Here is a 13,186-nt window from a genome sequence, read left to right as displayed (position 1 = left end):
GGAGTGATAAATGCTCCGAAGAATTCCTATTTAGCGCCCTGAGGAGATCGTGGATGCTGCAGATGAGCAGACTGGATGGGCCATTTGGCCTTTATCTGCCATCATGTTTCTATAGCCATATAGCTCTATGACCTCACAATGCAAGTGTTAAGAGCCTGAGCTTATAATCATAAAGCTCTATGACATCACAATGCAGGTGTAAACAGCCTCAGCCTATAGGAAGAAGAAGAGATAGTGGATGCTGCAGATGAGCAATTTGGTTTTTATCTGCCATCATGTAAAAAAAACCCAACAAATTTGAACATTTGAGGCTAGACCTGTTTCAATAAGTGCCAACACAGTGTACAAACTGACTAGATAGCCACTGGAGGCATGAAGGCATGGCCCCCTTACTTCCCCAGTGGCCACTGATCCCCTCCCACCCCTGAAAAATGTGAATGAAATAGTACATACCAGCTTTTATGGCAGATTCAGATATTATGGCTAATCCTATTACAAGCAGGTCTCTGGAGTAGCCTAGAGATCGGTGCAGTGGACTGCAGAGAAAGGGACCCAGGCCCATATCACACTCTAATACACTTGGTGGAAAGTATGATCTCTCGAACATTCACCTAAAACCTCCTGTACTGACATATAGGTGACACCTGCCGACATAAGGTCTATTGTGGAATACAGTTGGGTAAAGTTTTAGGTGAGTTTTAGAGGGCTTACCATACAATGTAAGGGAGTTATGGTGAAATGTATACCTGCGATATTTCACTGCAGTGCCCTAAGGTGCCCAGCTGCTCTGCTGGGATGTCTGCGTGATCAGTCTGCTATGAATGCTGGCAACTCTTGTGTCCCCAAGGCTGGTTTTTGTATGTTTTTAATTTGGACCTTTTTTTTTTTTTTATATGTATAGTTCAAAAAGATGGATGCACTGAAAATGGAACACATCAAGGAAATGGCCATTTTTGGAAAGAAAAAAAAAAAGGACAGTTTTCTGGTTTGAAAAGAGTCATTTTCTCTTCTGAATACTTGGACATTTTTCCCAAGCTCAGATTTAGATGTCGTATTGAAAATGCCCCTTCATGTCTCATTGCATAAAATGGGGCTTGTGCTAAAACAGAATGAGTATATTTAGTGGTAAAATAACATATCCTCTACCGATCATCTGCAGCACAGATAATTTCATGACAAGAGTAGGGAAGTGCTAAATATTTCAACTGATGGGGTCCTTGGATAAATCAGTCTGCTAAAATAACTGTCCTAAACCTGCTCAGACTAATTTATCCAGATAACTTTAACTAGTCATATTCAATGATTGAACTCGCCTAGTAAAATCTGCTGAATACCTAGTTAAAATCATCTGGATAATTCTAATTTCTTTAAATATCAGACCCATGATGTTTGAGGTTTGCTTCACACAGAGAAATTCTCTTTCAGAATAGAAACGATGAATAAATAGGTATCAATCCACTCAGACAAGACACAAAGGTCTCCTTCTATAAAGGCACATTAGGGCTTTAACGCGCGGAATAGCATGCGCGCTAGACCTTAATGCCAGCATTGAGCTGGCATTAGTTCTAGAAGAGTAGCGCGGGTTTAGCGCGTGGTAATTTCATGCGTGCACTAATTTCTTTAGCGCACCTTAGTACAAGGAGCCCAAAGTTTCAAGAAAATAACGAGGCATATTTTCTAGTCTACAATTTCATTCCAAGTTGCTTCAAATGCTCCCGTGCTCTGCTTTTTTTTATTCTCCATTTATAATCAGCTCCTGTGCTTGTCTCTATTGTCTCTCAAAGATTGAATACTATAGAAGAAGAACATTAAGAGCTATTTGAAAACAAACCAAAGCCTAAGTTCTTTGGATATAGGCAAGCTGACACAACTCATTACTCAGGCAGTAGGTAGACATGCTGTCTTTATCATGGAACAACATGACATTAATCTCACTTAGCAATGAAAGGAGAATCCTGCTGAGTAAATTAGAATCAGTGGTAATACAGCTGTTAGCTACAAACATTTGTTTGGCATGCATCAATCTCAACTCTCCTGTAGCTCGCTTTGATGGTCTTACCAGTAACTTGTTGACTCATAGTGAGATCATGGTTTGTATAAAGAGAACATTTTGCCAAGTAAAATAGAGTTTTGTTGGTTTTTACTGAAGCTGTTTACAGGCATCAATGGTCGTTTCTTAAATGCATGACTTCCTTAAATTATCTGCTTCAGTGAATGTTATCTTAAAAAAGTTGTTAGTTTTGAGGCAGTTTCTTTATCATTTATTAAGCTTCTTGCTAAGGACAAAGATCAATCACCCATAATATACTTCTTATGAGTTATTGCATCAATGGTCTCCATGTTTCTGTCTTCTGAGTAAGTAGTAGGCAAAGAGAAGCAGAAAGCAGAACATCTTTGAACTCGAGTTAGCTGTGACAAATGAAACATTGGGAAATGAGTTTTTCTCATTCTGTACTTTTTCCTTCAAGGTTGCAATGCCCTTTGAGAAAAAACAAATCTTGCTATCCTTCCCTGATCCATTATAGGGACAATTTTTAAAAGCATTTTCCGTGTGCAAAGCATGCTTTAATACAGAAAAGGGATCTTACAATATTACACACACATCAAAAATAAGGGAAGACTGAAGACTTGGCTTCAGCCAGCTAGCATGGATGGAGCCACTTATAAGGTGAAAGGGGTTAAGGATGCTAGATAGAATGTTTGGGTGAGATGGGTGGGAACTGGCTGGGAGGATATGGAGGGGCAAATGGTCAGGAAAGGGTAGAGTTGTTTTGACAGGCTGAGCATTTTGGGCAAATGGGCTGTGAGGTAAGTTGTAGGAAAAGGAGTGTGTAATGGTGCATTCCTATCCTCTCCTTGTTTCTACTTGGGGGGGGGAGAGGATGGGGGTAGTGGTGTGTAAGGGAATTTAAGGAGAAATAAGGAATGGTGGGGGGAGGGTATAGTGGTCACAGCATGAGGGGTTTGGAAGTCACCTTGTCCACCAATCTGGCCTAAGATAAGAAGAGAAAATAGGCCTTATGGGAAAAAGAGCTCTTGGGTGAAAGGAGAAAGGGCAGGGCCTGGTGACACTGCAGGCTATAGGGGGAACAGGGGCAAACCATATAGGGGATGATGCAGAAAATGACCACAAGAAGCAGCATGCGGTTAACAAGAGCTGTATGCAAGCATTAAACAAATGATGCAGAAACATATTTGGTGTGACAGCTCACGTGCTAGACATGAGCACACAGCACATTAAAATAGATGGTAAATAGGATATTAACTATTCTGCCCATTAAAGATATAAGCTTAATGTGAGCACAATCCAAGAAAATTACTGCCATGTCTGAGGCAGCGTAGAAGGATTGGCTCACCCTTTGCATCAGGACAGACAAGCTAATAAGCCCCACTAGGCCTTCCAGGCTGGACATGTTGAAAACCAACATGGCGATGACTCTGGGGGACCTTACCAGACTAGTACAAAACCGATTTCTTTATCAATCTGTAATTCATCAAGTCATTAGGACTTGGACATGAGTCGATGGCACCTAACACAGACCTTCCAGACCCCCAAGCCTCAAATAATCTACCCACTGCCACTTCCAATCCCCTGATCACCTTCTCCAAGAAAATCCCTGGTAGACTAGTAACCTTGACCCCTCACTTTATAAAAAAAAATTATTTATAGCCAATTTAAATTTTTACGTTCATTAAACAATTCTGAATAAAACAGAAATAAATTGAAAATGAGGATATAGTTACAAAAATAAAAGAAATACAAAAAAAAAAAATCAAAACTTTTGCCCCACAATCTTGAAAGACAAGACTCAAAAGTTAATAACAATGAAAAAATAATGAAATACAGAAGAGATGGGTAACAGTTTTAGGGCAAGCTAATTAAGGTTAACTTTAAGTGGAAGATGTTAAAATACATGGATTTAGCAATAGGTGGCAAATTGTCAGTTGGTAATTCTAATATCTCCCTCATATACCATTTCACCATATCAGCTGGTGATATTATTGGTGTCTTGGGAAAGTTCAGAAATCTTACATTATTCCTTCTATGACTGATTTTCTAAACACTCCATTCTTCTGCACAAGAAGGGCCCACTGGGTCGATCAGTGTTCCGTTAACTTTGGTCAAGACCAGGCAAGCAGGGGGGGGGGGTTAAGGGATAAGGGCAGGGTGCATGGTAAATGGAAGGGTACAGGAGTACAAGGAGAGGAGATGGTAGGGAGACAAAGGATTGGCTGAGAGGAAGAGGGCGGGAGGATAATTCTACGGGCTAGGCACTGGGTATTGTGGGAAGGAGAAGAGACGGGATTTGAGGGAAAGGGCAATAAGTTGGCAAGGAATGGGCAAACAGGGCCAGCAATTCCCCGCCCTTCCATTTCCTAGGTGGGATGTGGTTCTTGACGGTAAGAGCAAATGTGGAGCGGGTAAGGGTGGGAAGGGTAGGATGGGACAAGGGGGTTCTGTGTCACAGCTTTACAGGATTAAGTGGTGCAAACGAGATGGCAAAACTACGGGGAAGAAATTAGAGGACACATTCGGTACAAGAGTTACTTACCGTATGTTGCAATCACTAAGCTCGGGTGGGGGTGGGGGGCGATACCGCACCGAGTTGAAGTGGGGAACTGGCATGACCACAGTCCTCACGGTGAAGTTAATAAAAAGATTCTGATGAATGGTTGCAAGGTTTGGGCTAGGTCGTCACCAACTACCAGACATGGGCAACTCCGGTCCTTGAGGGCCGGAATCCAATTGGGTTTTCAGGATTTCCCCAATGAATATGCATGAGACCTATTTGCATGCACTGCTTTCAATGCATATTCATTGGGGAAATCCTGAAAACCCGATTGGATTCTGGCCCTTGAGGACCAGAGTTGCCCATGTCTGGTAGCTTGTTAGCAAAAGGATCAAGGGCAAGAAAAGCCATCTGGTTAGGATTGGAGTTAAATGTATGTAAGGTTGCCAAAAAGTTGTATTGTTATAACAGTTAATAAAAGAGCTGCAGCCAAGACATTTTGCCACAAAGCTGCGTGAAGTGTCAGTTTTGTGATGTGAAGCGAGTACCAAGGTTAGACTTTTCTTATAGCTTCTGTTTCATATCTGCTCAGGTTAGTGGCTAAAATCCCCCCCCCCCCCCCCACTTTTTGTTTAAGTTATAGGTAAATACAAATGCAGTGAATCTGGGATAATTCTTTGACAAGCTGGCATCAGACAATGGAAGACATTGTCCACAGTAGGCATGTCCTGTTGTTTTAAAACAACAGGGAAATAATGACAATGCCTATCCTTAATGTATTTACCCCCCCCCCACATACACACACACACACTTTTACAAAATCACGATAGCAGTTTCTAGCGCAGGCCGGCACGCTGAATACTTTGCGCTGCTCCTAACACTCATAGGTTTTGTAAAATAGGTGGTATTTAGGCATTTGTTTTTTTTTTTATTTTTTTGTAACCTCCATTTCTAATATAGTGATATTGTAAATCACTTAATACTCATGTGCTAGTGGTATATCAGAAGTAATAAATACAATTCAATTTATTTCATTTTGTGTCATTTGCCCTCCAACACAACCCCCATAACAAAGAAATGGTGTTTAGCTACAGTCAACGTAGCACATAAAAGAAAACATTTCAGAAAGGTTGGTTTTCTATGCACACGCTTAGTCCAAAGATGATGTTGGTTCCTGAAAGCATCTTGTGCTCTGAAGAATCCCACTCTCAGAACATTTTTGACAGAGGATTTTTTTTTTTTTTTTTGGAGGGGGGAGGTCTTTAAAGGGAATTGAGTTGGATAAAATCCTAACCTTGTTTTAGGAATCAACGAAAAATCAGAAACGAAATGGGAAATCTTAATTAATTTATGTGTTCTAATTAGCATATATACTCAAATATAGGATGAGATTTTGGGGCCAAAAAGTGGTTCAAAATTGGGGGTCTCGTCCTATATTCGGGTCATCACCCGGTGACCACCCGACACCGTCCCGGACTTGCTATAGGCCTGCCGTTAGGCCGGGACAGGAGGGATCCCTCCCGTCTACCATCCTGGCCGATACAAACAATTTTTTACCCCTCCCCCTCCCCACGTACCTTTTCCCTGGTGGTCCAGCAGTGTATGGGCAGGAGGAGTGAACTTTCTGCGCTTCAGCCCCTCCTTCCGATCTCATGACCAGCAGCCAGTGGTGCACCTGGGTCGGAAGGCAGGAGCAAGCTTTTCAAGCTCCTGCTTGGCTCTGCGCCACTCCCTGAATGGTTGCCGCCAGTTCTTCTGGGACTCACAAGAACTGGCGGCAACCATTCATGGAGCGGCACAGGGCTGGGCGGGAGCTTGAAAAGCCTGCCTGCTGGCCCAGGTGCACCACTGGCTAGTGGCAGCGAGATCGGAAGGAGAGGTACGAGCACGGAAAGCTTGCTCCTCCTGCCCATACACTGCTGGACCATCAGGGAAAAGGTACGCAGGGAGGGGGAGGGGTAAAAAATTGTTTGTATTGGCTGGGATGGGAGACAGGAGGGATCCCTCCTGTCCCAGCCTACCACTACAAAACTAGAGGGGAAAAAGGGTACAGGGAAGGAAGGTGGGACAGGGTGCAGAGCCTGGCAGGGAAGGGGGCTGAGTTCAGAGCCTGGTAGGGCAGGGAGGGAAGGGGGCTGGGTGCAGAACTTGGCAGAGAAGGGGGCTGAGTGCAGAACCTGGCAGGGGCATGAGGGAGGGGACACTGGGTGCAGATCCTGGCAGGGAGAAAAATGGGGATCCCAACTTATATTCAGATCGACATATATTTGAGTATATACGGTACTCACTTAATTAAAAGCTACCGGTAGTCCTATTGCTTCTTTCATGCTTCATTAGCTCTTGCCCCTATAAAATGCAGATTCAATCTTTGATAATATTCTTTAACTCACATGAGTTGTCTGGACTGTGACAGCAGCAGAGAGGGCATTTGGGAATGGCAAAACTTTTTGGTACTTTGGAAGATAAAATGCAGTTAATATACAGCACAGACAGGTTATAGACTGGTTTTTGAAATAAAAGATAACTATTTTCTAATATTAAGAACTGAGGCGGGGGTCTTCCTGGAGACCCTGGATTTGCTGGGTACTTTCTTAATCTCCTGTTCCATCATTATTTTATAGACTCTCATTAAAACGCTCTCACATCTTCCATTTCTTTTCACTTTGGAAGAGCTTCCCATGGAGCTACAATTCTTGTATGCCCAGCCTGCCTAGCATAAATAAAAATACTAAAACCCCTCATTAACTTTAGAGTTAATGTGTTTAATATTTCCACTCAAGCAGTTTGAAGTAAATGATTGAGAGCTGAGATTAAGCCAAGCTTCATGCCTTTCAGCTTACCCAATTTACCATTAACCAGCTTGTAAAGATAAGGAATTAGCCCTGCATAAACTACCCATACGACTTATTAGCAGGGGGACTGACTTTACTAGCTGTGGACTAAGGTGGCTCAGAAGCCAAGCAATGCTTATCACTGAAGCAGGCTTCTATGAGAGACAGACAAGAGAGCAAATATTTTCCTTTTCTTGTCTTAGTTTTCTCCATGGGGAAAATCCAGTACCGTCTGTTTACAAATTACAAGTATGCTATTTAACGGTGGTACAATATTGATGCGCTATTAGAAGGTTTAAATGTTACAGGAAATCACAAACAATCTGCACCGGTTTACACTGACTCTGCAGTCAAATGTTCCATCTGCTCCAACATAATTTTTGACAGCATTGCCTTTTTTCATTCTTCATTTCCTGTTAGTCACACTTTTAAAGTTAACCACACACCAAATCTAACAACTTCAGAGCTGGTGAAGGCAACGTTAAGATGCATTTCCATGAGTCAAATAGTGTTTTGTGCATGCAACTTTAGGGTTGTCAACTGGATCCAGATTCGCTTGACAGGGTTGATCCAGTCTTGAGTTTACCCCGTTGCATGCAGGGAGTTGTAGTTCTGATTTTTCCCATTGCATTTACTAAGAAAAGCAAGACCGCAAGTCCCTTCATGGAATGGGACTGGATCAGCCCTGTTGGGTGACTCCCGATCCAGTCGTGATCCGTAGTGCAAATGCATCTTTATAACATTACCTTCTCCTTTCTGCATGCTCATATTAGACCTACACTTCTCCCTCCGTATTCGCTGTGATAGGGGATTAACAGATCCGCATGCTGAAACCGCAAATACGGAGGGAGAAGTGTAGTTCTTCATCACAGGTTTTATGCTGATGATTTGCAACTTTTTTTTTTAATCAATTAATAGTGATTTTTGTGCTACTATCGCTCATATTACTTTGTCTATTCAATGTATCAACCACTGGATGAGTTTTAATAAGTTAGCTTGAAATGTCAGTAAAACTGAGATTATGGTGCTTGGCAAGGACCCATTCATGAAATTCTTTACACACTCACTCTTGATTCTTGGCCCATCCCTATTGTTGATGTAAGAAAAATCTAGTGTACTGAACCACCTTAATCTGAATATAGTCTCAGATTAGATCAGTTGCTAAAATAGCCTTGTTTAAACCTTGCTTAGTTATTGTTTGAAATATTATTTGTCTAAAATAATTTTTGCATACTTTTGCAATCTTTGATAGTCTCTTACTTGTATTTAGGCCATCTCTGTGAGCCTTCTAGCTTATCCAAAATGCTGCTATGTATATTTTATCAGGTATGTGAAAAGACAGACCACACCTCTCCTGTTGGATCTTTAGTCATCTTTCTTACCCTTCCCTGGTGCTCATTTTATCCTGTTCCCATCGTGTTGTAGTTGACTTCTTTACATATCTAGGAGTCTACATTGATTATCAACTCACTTTTAGTGCAAAAGTTTCCGTAATAGCAAAGAAACGTTTTTCAGAAATTTTACAATAACTAAGTTCTATTCATAGTTACCTTGATGAATCAGCCCTACTAATTCCGATTCATAGAGCATCATTTCTCGTCTGCATGAATCGCTCAAATCACCATGGAATGGCTCCAATCTCTTCAAAACACAGCTATGTGTCATGCATACAGATTTGATTGTATTACACCATTACTTATCCATCATCACTGACTTCATGTTCAGTTTAGAATCCAATTGAGACTCTGATGCTGCCACACAAAGCTTTGCATGATGGTATGCCACTCGGTTTAGTTTCATTGATTACTCCATCTATGCTTTCTCAATCAATTTAATCATCTAAGGACCATCGGCAGATTCTTCTTACTGTGTCTAGCAGACATAGGACCTGATTCTATACACAGCACCTAATTGCTGCTTCTTCCTCTATAATATTACCAAAATCTGACCCTTCCTCTTTGAGCACACTACCAAAACACTTATCCACGCCCTCATCACCTCGCACTTAGATCACTGCAACTCGCTACTCTCAGGCCTTCCGTTTAGTGATCTCGCTTCAGATTTCAAGTTTATTTAAAAATTTATTATACCGCCTAATCAGGCTTCTAGGCGGTGTAAATTAATCAATAAAAACAATCAAGTTAACAAACATATTTGGGGGAATAATTAACCAAACAGACAAATTTGTACAAAAGGAAAAGAGGGGACGAACTACAATATTATAGGAAAGAGACACTGAAGGAAAGAACAAGAGATAGGGGAAAGACCAAAAGAAGGGAAGTCAAATTGTCCTTGGAAGGATAGCTGCGATTAAACAGCATCTTTAATTTAGATTTAAACTGTTTTAAATTACTGAAGCAGCAGTTTTGTTTTTGGAGAATTTCTCCTGATGAAGCTAATAGCGAAACAGGGCCTTGTCGGGAAATCTACGCACTGTTACAGATATGAACCTGGGAGTGAACTTAAATTTACATTGATTTGTTTTGGCTGCAACCCCAGGATTCGCTTTCCAGCTATGAACTTTTTGCTGTTGGAGACGGGACATTTCTGCAGGTAAGTGCTTAATTTACCTCTAAGAAATATTTGAAGTTTATTTGAACTCTATTAAATAGTTGTAGATGAACCTGATTTAAAATATATTATTATTGAAGAAGCGGTAATGGAGTTTTTTTTAGACCAGGGATGTATTTCCTATTGCAGCTTTGAAGCTGAAAGAGATAAATCCAGGAGATACCTGTTGTTCTATATCCCTGGAGATACTGAGATCTTTTTTCTCCATTTACCATTGGTTATGGGTCTGGATTTTATTTAACTAAAATCTGGTAACCCTATCTGGAGACCTGCAGAGCTTGCAAGTACCACAAAATTACACATCGTGAGCTCCCAGCAGGGTATGCAATGGAATTCAATCAATGTGAACAGGTTATTGTTACAGGACTTCTCTCAGTCTCCCAGGCCTTCTCTATAGTCAAAGGGGGCTTCTCTCCATAGCAGCTCACAGGCTATTCTCATGTCCAAGTCCTCCAGTTTTTCTTTCTGTTCACAGCTTCCTGGCTCAGCCTTTTTCTTTGGTATCCTCCTTGCCCTGAGATTGATAGCCCATTTCCTCCAGCTGGCAGTTTCTCAGAGTCCAGGAGAAGCTAATTTCTTTGGCTCTATCTGCCCTTTCTTCTCTGGCTCTGGGCTATGGCTTTTTCCTTCTCCCTGTTTGTCCCTGCTCTTCAACCTTACTCCTTCTTGGTTGCTAGAGTCCTCCAACCTCTCCCCCCAGGTGGTGCAAGCTAGGAACAATCCTTACCAATTCAGGGGATTCCACTTCAGGTTTCCCTTTCCACCCGAAGCTCTAAAACCTGCTTGAAACTCCATACTTGCATCCCATGTACTGACAAAATGAATCTTTAATGTAAACCACTTGCATTCCATGTACTGACTAAACGTATCTTTATTGTAAACCGTTTCTATCCCATGTACTGTCAAATGTATCTTTATTGTAAACCGCTTCGAACTTCATGGTATAGCGGTATATAAGAAATAAATTATTATTATTAGTATTATTACTTTCAACCCTCAGGAAACATGTAACAGGATATGGGGACAGAGCTTTAGTCACCATAATATGCATGAGAGAGATCTGCATGCCTGTCACCTCCATATATGCAAATCTCTCTCATGAATATTCATTAGGGATATCCTGAAAAACCGACTGGTCTGTGAACTCATTTGAGTACATCTGCCACAGAAGAAAAAGGGATGTGAAGATGGACTATAAGATGGAATGGAACATATAAGTAGTATGTGTTTTGAGATCATGATTTTCCCTGGGACTCTGAAGCTTTGATGTTCCTGACAAGCACTTGCACAGTGGTGTAGTGGTGGTTGTGGGAGTGCGAGGGGGCTGGCCTGCCCCGGGCGCCATGGGGGTGGGGGCACCGGTACCCTCCTCCTCTCCACCCCCTCCGCCTCTTCCCACTCCTCACCTCTGCGAGCAACAACTTCAACGTGCTTCTCACTACCACATCAGCTCTCCTGCTGACATCACTTCCAGTTGCTTCCCCTAGGAAGTGACATCAGAGGGAGAGCCACCGGGGTCGTGAGGAGCACGTTGAAGTTGTTACTCGCGGCGGTGAACAACTAGAGGTATGGGGGAAGGGAAGGAAGTGCGCGCATGGTGGTGAGAACCGGGAAGGAGCAGGGGGAGCAGAGACGAGGGTGAGGGAGGGGTGCTTCTCTCCCTCGTTACGCTGATGACTGTGCGGTCCATTTGGTAAAAGTATTTTTTTAAGAGTTGTGGCTATCAAAAAGATTGCTATGTTTTATTTTACTATATTCCTGTAAAATCATGGAGTTTTGTCTCTGGAAGGCAATCCACAAAGCCCTCAGTTTGAATTCATTTATATCATTTATATACCACTTATAACCTAAGTGGTTTACATTCAGGTACTATCTGTCCTGGCAGGCTCACACTCTTTCTAATGTACCTGGGGCAATGGGGAAGATTAAGTGACTTGCCCAGGGTCACAAGGAGCAGTGTGGGATTTGAACCCACAACCTCAGGGTGCTGAGGCTGTGGCTCTAACCACTGCACCACACACTGGGTTTAGGTTTCCAAGTGCATAGTTTGCAATGTGGGCTACTGTTAAAACTTATTCAATTTTAGCACAGATCACATTTTATGCAATGAGACCTAGTTACTAATAACTGGGGTTAACAATAAAATAGCATATCTAAATGGTGGGAAAGACACAAAGAACAGAATCCGACAAAATTGCAGCAAATGTCGAACAACAAGATCAAAAGAAAATACTGCAGAGCCGATGTACTTGATGCAAGGCTTTATTTCAGTCAATAAATGTTTGTTGGGGTTTTTTTTGCTGATATCAGCTTTGCATTGGCATCATTCTAAGGTTTCCACCGATTCCCCACGAGTTTCGGATTTTTTTTATTTTTTTTATGTTGTTGTGGGTCATTAAGGAACCATTTGGACCCCTGAGGAAGATCTGTTGATCAAAACACGGACCGTGTCGGGGTCCTTGCTTCCCTAAGACAAAGGTGGACCACACTATAAAAACAATGTTTATGGACTGAAATAAAGCTTTGGCATCAAGCACATCGGCTCTGCAGTATTTTCTTTTGGATATCTTAATGGTAGCCCACGCTGATAATTTCCCGTCTAAATCTATTCACGGATTCTTAACTGAATATTCCTACAAAGCAAAAGCATACTTACCTCCGTAGATCCAGTAAAAGCAATCTTGTCTATGCCGGCATGTGAGGCGATTGCTGCACCAGCAGTTGGACCATATCCTGGCAAAACATTGACAACTCCTGGTGGAAACCCAGCCTATCAAAATATAATTATGGAAATTACAGTGTAAAGTTTGAACAAGTAATTGAAATAAAAGTAGACATCGCTGCTAGTTCTTGACCTATAAACAGAGGCTTTGTGATTCGGGTTGCAGCTCTGTGCGTTGCAACAGCCGAGAAGAGCGAGGAGAGTGGAAAATCCAGGTTTGCATTCTGTATCCATCAGGGCCTAGGCGCACTGTAGAGACAGTATGCTTATGTCGACGGATTGAGGACAAAGAGCTGCCACTACATTTGTAACTGGTCATGAGCAGCATAGAGGGAGTACATCAGAGTTAACATCCCTTCAGTCCCGGTGACAAAATTCATCACCGTTCCCGTCCCCGTGGATAACCGCGGGAAACCATCTTCATGTCATTCTTTAAGGAGAGAGGGAAGAATCAGAGTATGAATGGCCACAACCACTGACCCACAAGCTTTGCTTTGAAGAATACTGGTGTAGAAGGACTGAGGTTGACATAGACACTAGAAAATGTCAGG

At 42.1% G+C, this 13,186-nt stretch overlaps 1 protein-coding gene across 1 annotated transcript in view; it reads right to left on the bottom strand.

Moving 5' to 3' along the window:
* The window catches only part of ALDH1A2 (aldehyde dehydrogenase 1 family member A2), a 219,793-nt gene that overhangs the window by 40,293 nt on the left and 166,314 nt on the right, over positions 1-13,186 (bottom strand). The window contains exon 7 of the mRNA XM_033920183.1: positions 12,570-12,683. Coding sequence (XP_033776074.1) covers positions 12,570-12,683 — 114 coding nt within the window. The remainder of the gene's footprint in view (positions 1-12,569; positions 12,684-13,186) is intronic.

Source organism: Geotrypetes seraphini, chromosome 14 (assembly GCF_902459505.1).
Source record: "Geotrypetes seraphini chromosome 14, aGeoSer1.1, whole genome shotgun sequence".
Lineage (NCBI taxonomy): Eukaryota > Metazoa > Chordata > Amphibia > Gymnophiona > Dermophiidae > Geotrypetes > Geotrypetes seraphini.
The sequence above is the reverse complement of the archived record's forward strand: the minus strand, read 5'-3'. Positions and strand labels throughout refer to the sequence as shown.